We start from the raw sequence: 18,175 nt of genomic DNA, 5'->3' as shown, positions 1-18,175 counted from the left end.
CTTGGAGATGATTTTGTAATGATTGAACTTGAAATTTGGTTGATTTTTAAGTGAAAAACTGTTTGGGATTGAGAGAGGCACGAGGAAGGCATAACGAGGGAAACTGAAGAGTGTTTAAAAATTTATCACATTAGCCATTTAAAACTGAAAACACACGTTTTTCGCGGGTTACATACTCGCGAAGTTACTCGCGAAAAATGCATTTGAAGCACAAAACCTTTTGCGGGAAGTCTTTAGTCGCGAGATAGTCGCGAAAGTCTTTGCCTGAATTTTGTGTTTTCAAGTATTGCCTTAACCTATTTTCGCAGGAAGAGCTTAGTCGCGAGCTTCTCGGGAAAATGCCTCTGAAGAAGTTTTTGAATAAAACCATGAAAAATGCAATTTGTCCAAAAACGTAAAACACAAATGCATAAAAACACTTTAAAAAACATATAAAATACTCAAAAATATTTTTGGGCTTGATCGACAAGCGATTGAGCATACACATCACATTTGATCATGTACAATTACACAAATGAAATAAACATTTGTTGAACAAAAATCTTGTGTGTTGTGTGTGAGTATCAAATGTGGAATAGTCCATAATCCAGAGTGAAACTTCAATGATCAATTCAATCAAGTCATATACAACTAGTACTAGGTCAAGAAATCTATCTTAATTATAGAAATGAACATATATGACTTCTCACAAAAATGATTACATAATTTTGAAACTTTTCATTTAGCTTCTTTACAATACATAACATTTGATCATTTTTTAACAATACATCTCATTTTAAGATCGATGTCTGAACTTTTGATATTTCATTTTTTAGAATAAGCCTTTGGCTTTGTGGGCACCATACATTTTAATACGTTGCTTTCCTTTTTCCTAATTTTGCAGCTCATTATCTCTTTTCATTTTGAGATTTACATTGGTTGAGCTCTTTAAGCAAAAACATAAAAATGTGGGAAGATATATTGGCACAAATCTATGCATGTATCAAAATCATCAAAACCATTGACCAATCATTCATGATAAGCTTAAAGATCGATTTACAACATTCACACATAGATTTCAAGATTTTTTCCACAAAGATAGATGTGCATACAAAACAAGCTAAGCTCGTAAATGCACTATGTCATTAGTACGAAGGTACCAGGCCAAACTCACATATGATATACACAACAAAAGCGATCAAACTTTTTAGAAATTTTTCAATTTTTATAGGTTTTTGAATTTTTCAACACACTAAAAAACATAACAAGTAAAGTAAGATCAACAAAGACAACAAGTACAAAGAAAAACATGTAAAAGAAACATGCTATAAACTGGAAGCAATGACACAAGTGGATTATGTATGTCATGATGCATGAACCTATAACCCTAAACAGTGGAAGAATTAATGCATGGGCATAGAAGGTGATCATGCATAAGTACCTTTCTTCGCCCACACTTTACGAGTGTTTTGGGTGAAAGCCTTAGATGGAGGGGTAAGACCAACATAATTTTCAAACCTCGGAGTGAAGCTAGCAAGACATAATGATATGTTCTTCAACATTTCCATAACGTCTCCAATGAGATGTACCTCACTATCTCCCTTAGCTTGTGCTTCCTTTGGTCTTCTCTTTGAACTTTCTTTGCCACGCATAGAGTCAGCTTTCTTGAGAGCATGAAGCTTGAAACAATTTAGCTTTGTGTGCCCTTGTACGCCACAATGATGACACACATGCTTCACTTGAAGCCCCTTTTGAATTTTGGGTAATGACTTCCCTTTTTCCTTTGGTTTTGCACCAATGGTTCTTTTTATAGCAGCAGGGGTCTCAATCTCAGGCTTCACTTCCATGAGTTTCTCTTCATTCTTGGTTGATACGAACCTTACTTCCTTCTTGGGTTCGCCACTAGAGCTTCCTTCTCTGGTCTAGCCCAAACCAGTCTTATCATGTGAAGATTTTGTGAGGACAGCACGTTGTCAAGTTTCTTGGTGGTGATATGCTCAACCTTGACATTAGCTTGGATAATTTCAAGTTCAAGAAACTTGATCTTAGAGTAAGCTCCAACCAACTCTCCCTTGAGTCCTTCTACTTCACACTTCGCTTCCTTGAGTTGCACAAGTATACACCTATGTTCTTCTTCAATCTTTTTCACAACAAGGTTTGCAACTTTGGCATATTTGCCACAATCTTCCAGCAATGAATTATATGCTTATTGAAGGTTGTTCTCGCCTTCATTTTGGCATACATCTTCATCTTCCAAGTCTTCCATTTCCTCTCCCTCGAAAAGATCACCAAGTTCATCAACCAAATTACTCAAATCATCCTTTGAATCAATGGAGGCAATTGCCATAAAGGCCCTATAATTTCCTTCACTGTCACATTCTTCTTCCGTGTTTGAATTTGAGCTTTCAGAATCACTAAGGGTAGTGGCAAACACTTTACCCTTCCCTCTCAAATAGTTGGGACACTCCTTCTTGAGATGTCCATGACCGTTGCATTCGTAGCACACGATTCCTTGAGGGGTTTGTGAATCCGTCCCATCTTTCTTCTTGAACTCCTTCCTGACACCTTTGGGGGAAGAAAACTTTCCTTTGTTGAATGACTTCCCACTGTTTTTCATCTTCAGAAATTTTTGGAAGTTCTTTACAAGGAATGCTACCTCCTTATCCACATCATCTTCTTTGGAGGAGTCATCTATTCTTTCGTTGATGGTTTTAAGAATAAGTGATTTGCTCAACTTATGAGAAGGCAATCCGAGCTCATATGTTTGGAGAGATTCAATGAGTTCTTGAATCTTGATCTCATCCAAAACTTTACTCTCTTCTATAGTTGTGACCTTTGCATGAAAGCTCTCTGGTAAGGACCTCAAAATCTTCTCACCACCTTGGCATCCTCAATCTTCTCTCCGAGATTGAGCTTAGCAATTAAGATTTCATTGAACTTGCCATAGAATGAATCAAATGACTCATCGTCATCCATCTTGAGCTCTTCAAATTTGGTGGTAAGCATTTGGAGCTTTGTGTCCTTAACTTTCTTGGTACCCTCATAGGTAGTCTCAAGAATCGTCCAAGCTTCCTTGGCAGTTTCCACATGCTATATCCTGTGAAATTTATCAGTAGACACACCACAGAAAATAGCGTTAATTGCTTTACTATTGGCATTTGCCAAAGCAAGAGCTGCCTTGTCCCATTCGAACTTAAGTGTTGTGGGTCTAGCATACCCATTCTCGACAGAATCCCATACTGACTCATCTATAACACACAGGAATGCCCTCATACAGACTTTCCAAAACGCATAGTTAATCCCATTAAAGAATGGTGGAGCATTGAGTGATTGAGATCGATCCATCACAAAGGGGTCTAGGATCACACTTAAGTAATAAAACCACAACAAGTGTACTCGCTCTGACACCAATTGAAAGCTTGATTATGTGTTAAAACACAAGAACTGTTTAGACTCCCAAATTAAAGATTACAGCTCGGTTGAATTTACTCTAACTTAAATTAAGTGCAGAATAGAGTAAATGTGAGCGTACAAACAATAAAACTACTCTAAGCCATATTCAACAAATCACAGCAGTGAGATGAAAGCTAAAAGAATAGGGAATAAGAATGCAAACACAAGATAACACGTCGATGTGTTATCGAAGAAGGAATTGAAGTACTCGGTGTAAAATTTCTCCACTGCCCTCCAAGCGGTAAATCGATCCACTAGACAATAAGTTGGGATACACGAGTAGTAAGAGACCCTCCAAGCTTAATCTACCCAATGCACCTAAGCCCTCCAAACTCCTACTCCAACAAGGCTTCTCGGAACCGTGTCTTATTTAGCTTTCCGGATCTCGCAATACTCTTGATTGCATCCCTCAAAACTTGGCTTCTTCCAATGCTTCCCAGCAGCACCAAAACCTCACTTGACACTTAGAATGGGTGTGGTAAGTGTTTGGACTATTAACCTCTAAAGGATTTGGAAATGGAGAAGTAGAAGTTGAGGAAAACCACAATGGATTGTGTAGAGAATTGTGGGTATAACAATCTCTCACTTTCAAGGATAGTGGCTAGGGTTTTTTCTCTGAAAAGCACTCCTCTTAGAATGTAGGTAATGTGGGTATATATAGTGTGTGTAGAGACTTGGTGTATAAGATATGACAAATTGGTAAAAAAAAATGTTTCGCGGATATCTTGTGGGAAGGCCTTACCCACGAGATACTCACGAAAACCAGCTGTCAGCATCTGTCATGACTCTCGCATTCCAATCATGTGCAGGGCACATGCTTCAATTCGCGGGAAGGCTTCTCGCGAGCTACCCACGAAAACTTCTTGCTCTTCACTTTTCCTTGAGTTTTCACACTCTCCCACACACACAACCTTTACAAAGAAATCCCACATAAAATACATGGTACATAAGAGTGAACAAAATTACAATCAAATTTGGCACAAAATAAAAGCCAACACAAAATAATTATAAATCACAATTTTACAAAGTGTACTAGTTCTGACCAAAACCAAAGCACAAATCTAGTACTAATAGTCTAATAGCATAGGACATATTTTTGGGAGAAAAAGGTCAAGTATTTTTATTTTATATACTATCTCCATGAACATGCATAATAAAATATGAGACCAAAACCAAAGTAATCATCATGGAGTGGACTCAGGGGTACAAATCCTAAGTATCTATAATAATGATAATTAAAAAAGAAAAAAAAAACCCTATGTATCTTTATTAAAAAAAAAAAAACTAGGATTCGATAATTAATTAAATTGTGTTCCAACGTCGAAATTCAAAACTGGAGAAGGTGTTTCTGAGTTTTATTTTGGGCTAAGTGTAATAGTTGTATTGGCCCACTTAGTGAGCCCAACATAGAAGCCCCGCCTAAAGCCCTAAAATCCACTAATCCGCAGAATCCTAAACCCATACCTCCAAAACCCTAGATGATGCAATCCACAGTACTTCACATATAAAAATCTCTCATATCCTCTGCTAGGGTTTCTCCTTCCTTCATCACTGCTCTACTACTCTCTCTCATTTCCAAAAGAAATCATGGCTGAGCGTGGTGGAGGAGAACGCGGTGGCTTCGGCAGAGGCTTCGGCGGAGGACGTCCCAGGGGAGACAGGGGACGCGGTGGAAGGCGCAGGGCCCGTCGCGAGGAGGAGGAGAAGTGGGTCCCAGTCACGAAGCTCGGACGTCTCGTCAAATCCAACAAGATTAAGTCTTTGGAGCAGATCTACCTCCATTCTCTCCCAATCAAGGAGTACCAAATCATCGACGAGCTCTGCCCTGGCCTCAAAGACGAGGTCATGAAAATCATGCCCGTTCAGAAGCAAACCCGTGCCGGTCAGCGTACCCGTTTCAAGGCCTTCGTCGTCGTCGGTGACGGTAACGGCCACGTTGGACTTGGCGTCAAGTGCAGCAAGGAAGTCGCCACCGCCATTCGTGGTGCTATCATTTTGGCGAAGTTGTCTGTGATCCCTGTGAGGAGGGGTTACTGGGGGAACAAGATTGGGAAGCCCCATACGGTGCCCTGTAAGGTCACCGGAAAGTGTGGTTCCGTCACCGTCCGTATGGTCCCTGCGCCACGTGGTGCCGGGATTGTTGCCGCTAGAGTTCCCAAGAAGGTGCTTCAATTTGCTGGGATTGACGATGTCTTCACCTCTTCCAGGGGCTCAACTAAGACACTCGGAAACTTTGTCAAGGTTGGTTCTCTCTCTTGTTTTTAATACCATAATCATTTCATAACTATAGCATAATCAATTTTGTTTATGCCATTCTTTTTAAGTGAATTGGGTTGTATGACTTAACTTCAGAAATGGGCTCTTTTTTGTATTGGTCAATTGATTTTCTTCTATACAGATAGTGCCTCTTAATGTCTCTATGCCTATGATTTTATTAACTGTTGAAAACATGGTAAAATGTCGCTAAAATCTAACCCTCTTATTTCAAAATCTGATTTTTTAACCTTGCTACTCGTATCAAGTTTGTTTTTTTTATTACTGCAACGTAGTGAATTATGATTGACTTTGAAATAGTACTTATTGTTCGCCTTATCATGTAAAGTGAGCATCTGTATCTATGGAATTACTGCATTTTGAATTGTATAGGTGTATCCTTGACAGCAGTGGGCAAGTTGATGGTTTTACGTAACGACTTTTTTATGTTACAACTGCAGAAACACATTGCCAATTAAGTTTTGACTCCATGATCTTAGACTCTTAGTCGATGTTAGATAAGCCTTCATAACTAGTACTAGCATTTGCAATGCATAATTTCTACTGTCTTCTATGAGATTACTTGCCATTGGAATTAATTAATATCAAGCATCTTTGCTCTTTAGTGCTTAGTCATTTAAAGAAACCAAAGATGGATTGTAAAAATGGTCTAAACTCCATTATCCACCATAAATAGACTATTAAAGTTTTCCTAAGGTCCATATTTTGATGTATTTTAAGATGTGTCTCCCCTTTTCACCTTCAATTAGTCACCTTTCTCTATTGTCCAGTACATACATCACTCATTCATCTGTCTGTTTTGAATAAAATTCACTAATTCATCAGTAAGGAAAAAAATAAACATAAAAGGTGGTTAACGGTTATAAGTTCTAATGTGCTAGTTATAAATCTGTGGGTCATAATGTCTCTGTTTTTCTTTCTTTACAGGCAACTTTTGAATGTCTGCTGAAAACTTATGGGTTCCTCACTCCTGAGTTTTGGAAAGAAACTCGCTTTACAAAGTCCCCATTCCAAGAGCACACAGATCTGTTGTCAAAACCAGTTGGTAAGCTAATCCTGGAGGAGCCTGAGAGCCAGAGGGTTGAGGCTTGAGCTAGTTTGGTTATAACAATGACGAGACAAATATTTTTTTAGAGACTTTTGAGTTTTGAGTACATGTTGCTGGTTGAGAAGTTTTCTATTTCATTCAAGGTTTTGGTATTGGACTATCAAATCCGATGATTTTGTGCTTATTTTGGCTTTATGATTAATTTTGTATGGATATTTCAATATTTATGCTATATGAAATCCAATGAGAGAGTTAATTTGATTCCGTTTGAAATGTTTCACATCATGGGAAAATTAAGGTGCATGGCCACTGATTTCTGTTTGCTTGAACCTTTTCATGGTACATTGCATTTTGGTAGCTGCAGCTGTACCAGAGCGATTAAAGTGAATTACATTTTGTCACTTCAGAGTTGTGGTAAGATTGTTTACTAGATTTTTTGATGGCAAAAAGGATAGTATAAATAAGCAATACTCTTCTAACATACAATTTATGATTGTGTAAAATTGATCCACAACTACAATACCTATGAAAATTTATAAAAATACTATTAAGTTTTTTAAATTTACAATAGCACTATTTAGTTTTTTGTATTTTTTTTACTTATTTCGAGAATGAAGAAAGAGAGTGAGTGATGGTTCGTGTGTGAAAAAAAGAAATAATTAAAAAAAATCAAGAAAATTGATATTTTAATGAAATAGAATTTGGAGTATATAATTAGTAGGTAGTGGGTTTGAGTTAGCTTAACTTCTAATGAATTTTAGTTTGATGATATAGGATGAAACTATCTATAAAATAAAAATTATGATGTGGGTATTTCTGAAAAAGTTATTTATAAATAGTTTGAGCCAAGCTTGAAGAAAAACCTAATTATGTTCATTTATCTAGCAAATGAGTCAAGGTTAAGTCTAACTTTAAGCTCAATTACCAAGTAAGTTAAGTTCAACATAATAATTTGTCGGTAAACAAGTTTTTTATTTTTATTTATTATTTATTTATTCATTTGAACTTCTATATTAGAAATATCAGGAGGAGTTAATTAAGTTATAAAACTTTTGAAAAAAGCCTCTATTTAAATATATGCAATATTATATTTTTATATAGATTTGTGAATAAATTATGTACATAAGCTATCAAGTTATTATTTGAAATTTGACAAGGTTGATAACAAAAATATATTTTATATAATTAACTAAAGTAACTTGTAAACAAGTTCGAACTTGTTTTATAAGAAAATAAATCAAACTTAAACATATAATTTAGTTTGATAAAATTAAAAACTTATTCAAAATAAAATAAATTGAAAATTCCTAAACATTTATGTTTTTCATAGTTTTCCTATTTCACATTAAGAATAGTATTTAGGTAGCTCACTTGTTAGCAAAACATGTTTAGGATGTCAGGCAATTTGTTACTTAAATTGAGGAGAGTCTTTATTTATTAGAGTATGCTAGTTTCTTTTCGTTTATGTTAATAAAGTTTCAGTTTCGTATATTAAAAAAAAAAAAAAAAAAAAAAAAAAAAAAAAATCGTTGAAACAATTACATACACACTACAGGAATTTAATCCGAGTTATCCGGGCCATGGACAATCACGGGCTGTGATCTCAACTTAAGGTCCGTTTCGTCTCATAGAAAAGTCCAACACTAATTTTATTTTAATATTAATTTGGAATTACGGAGACTTTCTGGTCCTGCTCCATTCCAAGTCCGTAAGCCGAAGGACTCTTTCTTTCTCTCTCTCTCTCTCTCTCTTTCTGTCTTTCTTTCGGTTCCGGGCCGAAAGCTTCTGGACACCAAAATCCAGGGACAAAGTCCACTCTCCATATATCTCTGTTTCTCTTCTCTAATAAGGGTATAGTTTACTTTTACTTACCAAAAAAAAAAACGGGGTATAGATATAGATAGGTGGATTTGAATATTGACTGAATTATTTTGAGTTCGAGAATGGGAACTCCGGAATTCCCAGATCTCGGTAAGCATTGCTCCTTTGACGATTGCAAACTCATCGATTTCTTGCCCTTCACATGCGATCGCTGCCGCCAGGTCACCCCCCATTTCTCTTTTCTTTCATTTATGTTTTTATGACTTTACACCTCATTCATTCATTCATTCATTCTATATGTTAGTTTGGAACATGGGTTCTCAACTTATGGTCATTGTTCTTAAATTAAACCCCTTCTACTTGTTTGATTTTCGCATCAGGATCAGGATATATATATATATATATATGTATATGTGTGTGTTTTGTTTAATTAATTGTTTAGATCCATGCATGCATGCTTTCACAATCTCTCTCTCTCTGTGCCCCTAGTTTTTTTTTTTGATAGATACAAGAATTGGATTCGAAATTTGTGACATCTGCTTCATTATGATTTCTTTTTATCTCTAGGCTAACCCACCAACTGGTTACCTTTTTTTTTGTAGGCAGGAATTGAACCCATGTCCCTTATTCCATGACAAGAGACTTGAAAAAAAAAAGGAAAAAAGAAAAAAAGAGACTTTACTAGTTTAGCTGGAACCCCTTTACTCCTACTTTCTTTCTACTCTATCAAATAGGCTTTTTTCTTTTATTAGAACGAACCACTCTTTCCTTTGGTCTATCTCGTACTTGCTTTTGCTTCTGCTTGCCTGTATCAAAAATCACATAGCTGGTGGTGGGTAAAGAAGGTTTGTGAATTTTGTTAATGATCTGATTAATTGACTACTTTGAATATTGGTGTTCCCCTAGGGAAGTGTATAAATGATTTTTAGGGATCACTGATATATACATGCAGTAATGTTGCTCTATAGCAAAGCACCAATCACACAGTTAGCACCCACAATGACAACTTCAACATTTTTTTTTCTGCATACAATAAATCTTCCCACTCTTGATAGTTCAGTTTGTATAGCTCTTGTTTTCTCTCTTTTGTTGTTATGTCATCATTTCAGTGGTTGCTCTTTTGTTGCATGTAACTTGAATGGCTAGAAAGTAGAAGCAGTGGAATTGATAATAAGTTTTTATTCCAGAAGGAAGTGTTAAGGCATCGCATTATGTGTTCTATGCTTGTCTCTGTCTTTGGAAACAAGTTAAAGGATCCTGGTATGCAAATAAAAGTTGGAATGTCTTTGGAAACAAGTTAAAGGATCCTGGTATGCAAATAAAAGTTGGAATCAACTTTGGTTATCCAAAACCAACGTTTTGATGTTTAGATGATTTCAGAAATAGCAGTTGTTTTGTAACCAAATAAACATAGAAGAATAACCATTTTGATGTTAAAAGCGCAGTGTAAATATGTAGGGGCCACATTCCTTTGTGATGGTATTTGTATTAAGTGATTTTAGATCCTTTATGTCTTGTCTTCATTGGCATGTTCATTGGTTAAAATTATTACAGACTAGTCAAGGTAGTTGTTGTTATCTTGTGCCTGCCCTTTAGTGGGTTAGGCTGGTAATGTGTTTTTATCTTTTGATTCTTTCCTGTTTACTGTGGCATTTGACTTCCACTACTTCATGTGAGATTTAATTTTTGTTGTTATTTTGTGCTGGTGCTGATGTCTGAGCTTTAGGGAGGATTGGCTGGTGCTGTGTTCCTTGTGGTTTTCTTACATTTGTATTTTATCTTGTATTTTATGGATGGGTATATAAGAATTTTATTTTCAAATCTTTCCTCCTTAATCTTCTCAAATTGTGGACCATTGAGCTCTTGCATTGTATGTTCTTCTTGGGAGTTTTTGATTTGTGCCACTAAAACATGACAATTTTTTTACAGGTGTTCTGTTTGGAGCACCGAAGCTACATCAAACACAGTTGTCCAAATGCTGACAGACAAGATGTCACTGTTGTCATCTGCCCACTCTGTGCCAAAGGAGTTCGCCTAATTCCTGATGAAGACCCAAACATTACTTGGGAGACACATGTCAACACCGAGTGTGATCCGTCAAATTATGAGAAAGTCACAAAGAAGAAAAAATGCCCTGTCCCTGGTTGCAAGGATATCCTAACATTCTCAAACACAATCAAGTGCAGGGACTGCTTGGTAGACCATTGTTTGAAGCACAGGTTTGGACCCGACCACAAATGTCCTGGGCCGAAGAAATCAGAAGCAGGTTTCCCATTTATGGGTCTTTTAAGTAGGAGTAGAAAAGAAGAGTCAAAACCCAAACGAGCTCCAACTTCATCTTCCTCCGCGTGGGCTACAAGCATTCTTAATGCAGCTTCAACAGTTCGAGCCTCAGCTGAAGCAAGCATGTCAAAATTGAGCACTGAAATTAGCCAAAAGTGGCAGATCGCAAAGGATGGGATGGGGCAGAGCAGCAGCAGCAGTGGTGGGATTGGACAAGAGGAGTGCCCACAGTGTGGTGCAAAGTTCTCCTCTGTTACAACTCTGGTGGAGCATGTGGAGAAAGTCCATGAAAGGAATGGCAATCGACCTGGGGTGAAGAAGGTGACAATTGATGTCTGCCCAAAGTGTAGTAGGGGATTTCGTGATCCAGTGTCTCTTGTGCAGCATGTTGAGAGGGACCATGGTGGTACTTCAAGAACTTAGGTATGATTGTCAAAACAGCAAAGTGTAGTGTACTTTTGGAGAAAGTGCATATACTTTTACGCATTGCTTGGATTTAAGACTCTGAAAAATGCAAATATTTTCTGAGCATTCAATCAATCATTGGAATTGTTAAATCGTAAGTTTTAATGCAAAATGCTTTGTTCATCGTGAAATCAATCGTTGACCATGAAGTTGTATTTCTAGTTAATTGTTATTGGCGGCCTATTTTCTTGTGAAGAGGGTATAGAAATGAGCAGAGATCACCAACCTATTTAGAATTATTGTGACATGTCAAATTTTTTTCTTCTCCTATGTTGTGTTGGTGACCTTAAGATGAAGTTTTCTGGGTCTTGTAATATTTTGGTTAGGAGTAGAAACAATTTTTTTTTTTAGTTTTACTTTCATTTGAGTCTGTTGTATAAGTACCCAAGAGGAGGACTAGGACTAGGAGACATGAATAAATAAGTAAATAAATATAGCTATCCTTTTAATGCTGATACAAATTAAATAGCATTTCCCCAAAAGCTAAGATAATGGAAGCAAGTACCAAGTTAGCAACAACAACTATTGTTGTGAATTCAGCATCCAGTTGAAAAGATTTTATATGTTAATGGATTCTTTAGCTGTAGAAGGGAGCTATTTCTAGTTTGGAAATTTCTATATATTAGAAATTTGAGTTTATTGTTTTCGTTATACAATTAAGAGTTCAATATTTGACACATTAACATGGGGGTTCAAGCGATAACCTAGTTGTAATGACATTTTTTGTGTTGCTTCATGTCTGTGGTTTGAACCCTCTTCTCCCTCTCCCATTATTTTTCTTAATAATTTGCTAGGAATATTGGAATATATGGTAGTTTAGGGATACATGACAATATGATAATTGAAAACATTATGTTGCTCTAGATTGTGGCTCAGGTTCTCCAAAAAGAGGAATGGATCTATAATTGGAAGCCATTCAGCCATGACCTATTCTGGGAGCATGGCTATGAAATTATTCGAAGCCATTGAGTCATGGCCTATTGTGAGGGCTACCCTATCTTAATAATGAAATTGCTGAGGCAATTAATTTTTTCTAATCGAAAAGAGACTTGGAATAGGAAGGGTATAATGGATATCACAACAGTAAATTTATGTTGAGTTTGCTTCAAGGAACAAAAACCAATTATCATTAATCTCGAATCTTCTCCTTCACATTAACTTGAGTTGTTAGCTGGTGTAGCTATTATTAAAATCTGTGTTCTCCAAATCAATGGAAAGTTAAGAACCAACAAACGTATCAATGACAAGGGAGTTAATACCGTACTGAAGGCTGTATCGGTTTGGCCAATGGTACAATATATTTCAGATACCGATCAATACCGGTGTACCGTTTTGGGTTTACCGCTATTTTTTATATTTATAAATAAATAAATAAATAAATATATATATATGTATGTGTGTGTATATATATTATAATAAATATAAAAGTTTACAATAAAACATTTTCTCAATTTAGAACTAATTATTCATGATTTTAAATTTTAGTATCAATTAAAAGAAAAAAAAAACACTATAAAAAATAGAAAGCTTAAAAGTTACTATTGCATACTAAGAAAGCAAATAATACTAATAAGTTAATGCAAATAAGTTACCATTTTGTCCTAATAAAAATTCAAAAATTACAAAACTTAAAATAAAAATAAAAAAACTTTTTTCTGTACCGTTCGGTATGCTCGGTATGGCTGATATTTAAACCGGTACGAAACATTGATGTTTCGATACCGGTATACATACCGGTATGGTACATACCGGCCGGTATGGCATTGACTACCTTGATCAATAAAGATAAAATAAATAAATAAAAGAGAGTTGAAGTCCTAACTTTTAATGGTTCTTTGTGGCAAATATGGGATTTAATGAAACTGTATTGCAAAATAATGCAATATTTAGTCACAACATGGGAGATGATAATTAAGGGCCCATTTGATACTGATGTTTAAATAACAATTTTCGTTATTTAAACTTTAAACATCACAGTACATATTTTCACAATATTTTTTCACCTACATTGTATTTTCACAACATTTAAACAACATTATTAGAAACCTTTTACCAAATAGGCCTAAAATTCATATGCAATTTCAAGCACTGCAAAGCTCATCAGGATAAGCTCAAGAAATGGCCAAGTTGGGCGTATCTGAAAAAAATAAAAATAAAATAGAATGAGAGAGTGAGAAGGGAAGTTTGTACCTTGGGTTGACCCCCAGAGGGTCTGGCCTAATACACTCCTATCTGTAGGTTAGAAACAAGATTTCTTGGTTTTAAGGATAGTACGTACTCAATGAAATGAGTTTAGAAATTACAAAATATATATATATATATATATTATTTAACAAGTAAACCAAGTTCAATTTTAAGTTTAAACTCAACTATTAAACAAAATAATCATTCAATATTTTGAGAATACAACAAAATAACATTCTCTTTCTCTCACGTAATAATAATAATAATAATAATAATAATAATAATAATAATAATAATAAAACATATATATATTTTCAAATTGAGACCGAACGGTAAATAAACAGTTCATTTGGTGGCTATAATTAAAAAGAAGTGTTATGTCTATAACATTTTTACAATATTTTCACAATAAATCACAAGTGGTTAGTTGTTACAGGTTCAAATTTAAATTTAGTACTGAGATTATTTTTTTAACTCAACAACAACAATCAATAACGATCTATTACTTAAGATTTATTATAAAAATATTGTAAACATTAAATTTCTGTAATTAAAATTATTATAATAATACTGTTGGGTTTAGTTAGAAATAGTTATTAATAAGAGAGTGGAAGACAGCACACGGTCTTAGTTAAAGACACGTTCGTTTATTCCGGTGCCAAGTAATAGCGGGTCCCACAAATCCTATTTAACGGGTTTGAACTTTTTTGAGAGGGGTTTGAACAGTTGGAAAAACAAATACAAATACAAATAGAATAGAATGCCCCTCCCCTCCCCTCCGTAATAAACGCGTTTGGACATTTCATTTGGCAGGGCAGGCCACCCAACCGGACTATTAAAACTTACTATATATTCTTTCATTCCCCACACATTTATCATTTTTATTCTCATTCTCATTCTCATAAAATAAATTTAAAATTTAAAATTTAAAAATTTAAAAACAGAAATCAGAGAGAGAGAGAGAGAGAGAGAGAGAGCATATGTATTAATTATAGCGGTAGAAAACGCTGGAATCCCGGTACAACAATACTATAATATTGTTTACACGGTGGCTGGCTTAGCCGGAATTCCAGCTTCTGCCCTGTCCTGCTTCCTTCCACCCCTTCCACAGAGGTTATGTTGGTAATTCAATGGTGGAAGAAGACAAGTCAAGTTTGATTGTCTGCTTTATTGCTTCTTTGAAATTTCATCCATATGAATCGATCTTATGTTGTTTAATTATTTGTGTGTGTGTGTGTATATATTCTTTTATTTACCCTTGACAATCCTAAATTTATTTTATATCATCCTACCACAAACTGATGATGCTGGTGAATATGATTATTTGAACATGTATTTGAAAAGATTGAATTCAAATAATAATTTTTGCTTAATATAAAAAATGACTTACAAGTTTGTGACGAATCTGAAGAATACGAAGAACTAGCCACAGTTGATTCCATAGTGTATTAGGAGACAAGATTTGTGATTGAATTTTTTAACCCAACCACTTGGCCTGTTATACATATATATTTTTAGTTTGGAAGATGGCATTAACTGTCAAGAAATCCTCACAGGTTGTAGTAAGCTTGTGGGCTGCTGCTGTGGTAGGGAGCTGGTGCAATTTTTTGACTGTATTTTATGTTGGTGAGTGATCCTTTATTATTATTATTTTATGTTGGTGAGTGATCCTTTATTATTATTATTATTTTATGTTGCATGATCTTCTAGTAAGTTTATAATGCTATTGAATGCTGTACTTCTGATGCATAGTTTAGTATTTTACTTGCTGCTTGTAAAATTCTCAATATTTTGGATCTAGGATCAAAAAGAGGAAAAAAGAAAGAAAGATAGTATAAAAAAATTGAAGTAAATTCAATCAAGCCACGCTTTATGGAAGTATGCTAATCTTTCTCTTCAGAATTTTGGAAAAACTTTGTGCAATATGCTATTACATAAAACACCATATGCCCATCTCTCCTTGTCCAATTTGGCCCAGCACTAATTAGAAATCCATTATTGCAAGAAGTAGCATAGGTTAAGAATTAAATCAAATACAGTTCTCCAATGGACTAGGAAAAATGAAATGGCACTAACCACTAATGTTGGGACTGTGGGCAGTAACTAACATCTAATAAGAATATATTTGTCATTTTATTGGAATAATTGGGTTTTGAAGATGGTCTTTGATGAAGCATGTATATTTATGATGTGAAGTTGTGAACCACGGAATGGCAATGCTTTTTATTGTTGGAAGTAAAGTAGATGTGATGAATGACTTGTGTGTACTGACTGGTTCACAAGAGGATTTATTCATTTGTCTGAAATTGAAGCCAGCAATGATTCTTGTTTGTTTGAGCTTATAAGCTGGCTTTAATAAGCTGTATACCTCTTTAAAGTCTTCATTTTTACTAGACACTTACTGTTTTTTTACCCAGATTATTTTTAAGCCAAATGAGCAAATGAATTTATTCTATCCCAAACAGACACAATCGAATGTTATAGGACGGATGAGACTTATATCTGATATATCTACCTATTCCTCAAAAGTAGCATTTCAGAAATGAAACTGGGCTCTACTTTCCTGCATTTTAAAGAGGTCTAGAATGGGAGATCAATAAGGACCAATAAGTAAATTACTATATGATCATTCGACGTACTTTCAGCCAAAAAGATTTGAGGCAAACCATTTTCTTTCCTTTTGGCAAAATGTAAGAGTTTATCATTGAAGATTACTCCCCCCCTATTTGTGTCGAAAGCATATAGGAACTTGAAAATCATTTGGATGATCTTTATTCCTATATTCTTAGCGTTGCTTGGTTGCTTGTATATATGTGAACTAAACTTAACGCAGCAGGTGTTTTATGCAACAGTTCATCATTGACAATCTTTTAATTTCTGTAGGTTTTGTTGATGCCCACACATTGCCAGTCTTATACGAGAGGTACGAAGATGAAGTTGACAGCTTTGTATATGCAGTCCTGGAACAGATTCAGCATAACTATCGGAAGCTGGATGCTGGTCTCCTGAGCAAGATTCCTAAGGGAAAGCTCAAGGGGAAGAAATCTGAGTAGAATAATGTAGTAAAATAACTAAGATCTTAAGAAGTTCCTTTGTCCATCTCGTCTATTAATGAATGATTGAATTTCATATTTATGGTTATTGAAGTGGAGAATGTCTATAATCAGACTACAAAAAACAGAAGTTATATTTTAAGGAATGGTCTTTGTTTACCAATACTAGTTCACTTTAATCTTTTGCTTTTTTGGGCATGTAATTGGAAAAAAAAAATGTATGGACAAGATGAGGCACTCTCAGTTGTAGTAATTGTGCAAGAAAGTCCAAAAGAATTGATATCTGAAATCCACATGATCAAGAAATCAAAGAAATAAGTGGAAGGGTAAACTATCACAAAGACTAGTCTAATCATATAACACTCTCAAAAAGTAAAAGTTTAATTGCAAAACTCATATGCTCCACCAATCTCAAAATTCCTACTATGTTCCTGCCAGATGGTCTCCACAACATAAGGCACAGTCTTGAGCATAATCCATCATACACCATAGAGAACACAAGAGACCACAACTCTCCAGCCACTGGACAATGCAAAAGACGATCAACCTAGATTTCTTACACGTACATTACTAACCTGTTATGACAATAATGTCTGACGAAATTATTATAATATGCTACAAGCTGCTATCAACCCAAAGAATACAACCTTTGTAGGAACCCTGGCTCTCCAAATGTTTGTCAGTAGAAAAATAACTGTTATCGAAATCCTCAAAAGTATCATAGAAAGAACGAAACTTTGCCTATGGCTTCTGTCATAAACTTCCAACCAATTACCATGTTCCAATTGCACAAAAAAAAAATAATAATAAGCCTTACTTTTTTCATTTTCTTTATAGATATATATATATATATGTGTGTGTGTGTGTGTGTGTAAAAGCAAATTTTGGTCCCCAGAGGTAACACAATCGATTGAAGATCACACATAATAAAACTGAGTTCACTAGAAACCTTTGGGCAAAAACATAATGATAAAAACCTACATTTGATCTTTAAAGTGATTGCAGCTAAGCATATATGAAAATGTCTGAAGAGTTTTTGATGAACTCAAAACAGATACTGTAGTCTCAGACAAAGATCGGACTACAAAAGACCTGGGTTTCCTTGTACATGATGTTGTCTTAGTTTGACATTATTGGAATAGCATTAATTAGCTATGATGCCTTTGCTTACTAAGAAAATGACGGGTGTTATAAAATTGCAATTATTCCTTTGTGTTTCCTTTAGTAGCAAAACAAACTGGATTTGCTTGTACATGATTTTTTTTTTTTTTTTTGTTAATAGAAGTCACTGATCTTGATTTAAGGCAAAATGTAGAATTTTTTTTCTAAATAACAATAAATATTAAAAAATTTAGTTAATTGTCACGTTTCAAAACAATGTTGAAAACTAGCATCTTGAGTGTCTAAAACTCGAGTTCCAAGATAAAAATCGAGTTTTTAAGTCTCGATTTGTAAGTGCATCAGTGTAAAGTGGGAAAAAATTAAGCTAAAAATCGAGTTTTAAAGACTCGATTTCCATAAATTGAATAAAACCGCCGCTATAGGTCTATAAAACGTCACTATAGGGGTTAAAAACGCCACTATAAGCCTCCATGAATCTGTACTTAAGAAAAAA

The 18,175-nt window shown here is 35.0% G+C and overlaps 3 protein-coding genes across 3 annotated transcripts; all 3 read left to right on the top strand.

Annotated features, from left to right (window-relative positions):
* Positions 1-4,891: 4,891 nt before the first annotated feature.
* Positions 4,892-7,019, top strand: LOC115953975 (40S ribosomal protein S2-3). Its single transcript, XM_031071814.1, has 2 exons — positions 4,892-5,673; positions 6,634-7,019. The coding sequence occupies exons 1-2, from the start codon at positions 5,020-5,022 to the stop codon at positions 6,796-6,798; spliced, it is 819 nt and encodes a 272-aa protein (XP_030927674.1). The 5' UTR covers positions 4,892-5,019; the 3' UTR covers positions 6,799-7,019.
* Positions 7,020-8,417: 1,398 nt separating this feature from the next.
* LOC115954121 (zinc finger AN1 and C2H2 domain-containing stress-associated protein 11-like) lies at positions 8,418-11,789 on the top strand. Its single transcript, XM_031072020.1, has 2 exons — positions 8,418-8,796; positions 10,505-11,789. Exons 1-2 carry the CDS (start codon positions 8,698-8,700, stop codon positions 11,279-11,281), a joined length of 876 nt encoding a protein of 291 aa, XP_030927880.1. The 5' UTR covers positions 8,418-8,697; the 3' UTR covers positions 11,282-11,789.
* A 3,216-nt stretch (positions 11,790-15,005) lies between these two features.
* Positions 15,006-16,723, top strand: LOC115953635 (reticulon-like protein B8). Its single transcript, XM_031071373.1, has 2 exons — positions 15,006-15,133; positions 16,391-16,723. The coding sequence occupies exons 1-2, from the start codon at positions 15,034-15,036 to the stop codon at positions 16,558-16,560; spliced, it is 270 nt and encodes an 89-aa protein (XP_030927233.1). The 5' UTR covers positions 15,006-15,033; the 3' UTR covers positions 16,561-16,723.
* The last annotated feature ends 1,452 nt before the right edge of the window (positions 16,724-18,175 follow it).

The sequence above is a fragment of the Quercus lobata genome, chromosome 7 (genome assembly GCF_001633185.2).
Source record: "Quercus lobata isolate SW786 chromosome 7, ValleyOak3.0 Primary Assembly, whole genome shotgun sequence".
Lineage (NCBI taxonomy): Eukaryota > Viridiplantae > Streptophyta > Magnoliopsida > Fagales > Fagaceae > Quercus > Quercus lobata.
Note: the sequence above shows the minus strand (reverse complement) of the source record. Positions and strands in the feature narration are given on the sequence as shown.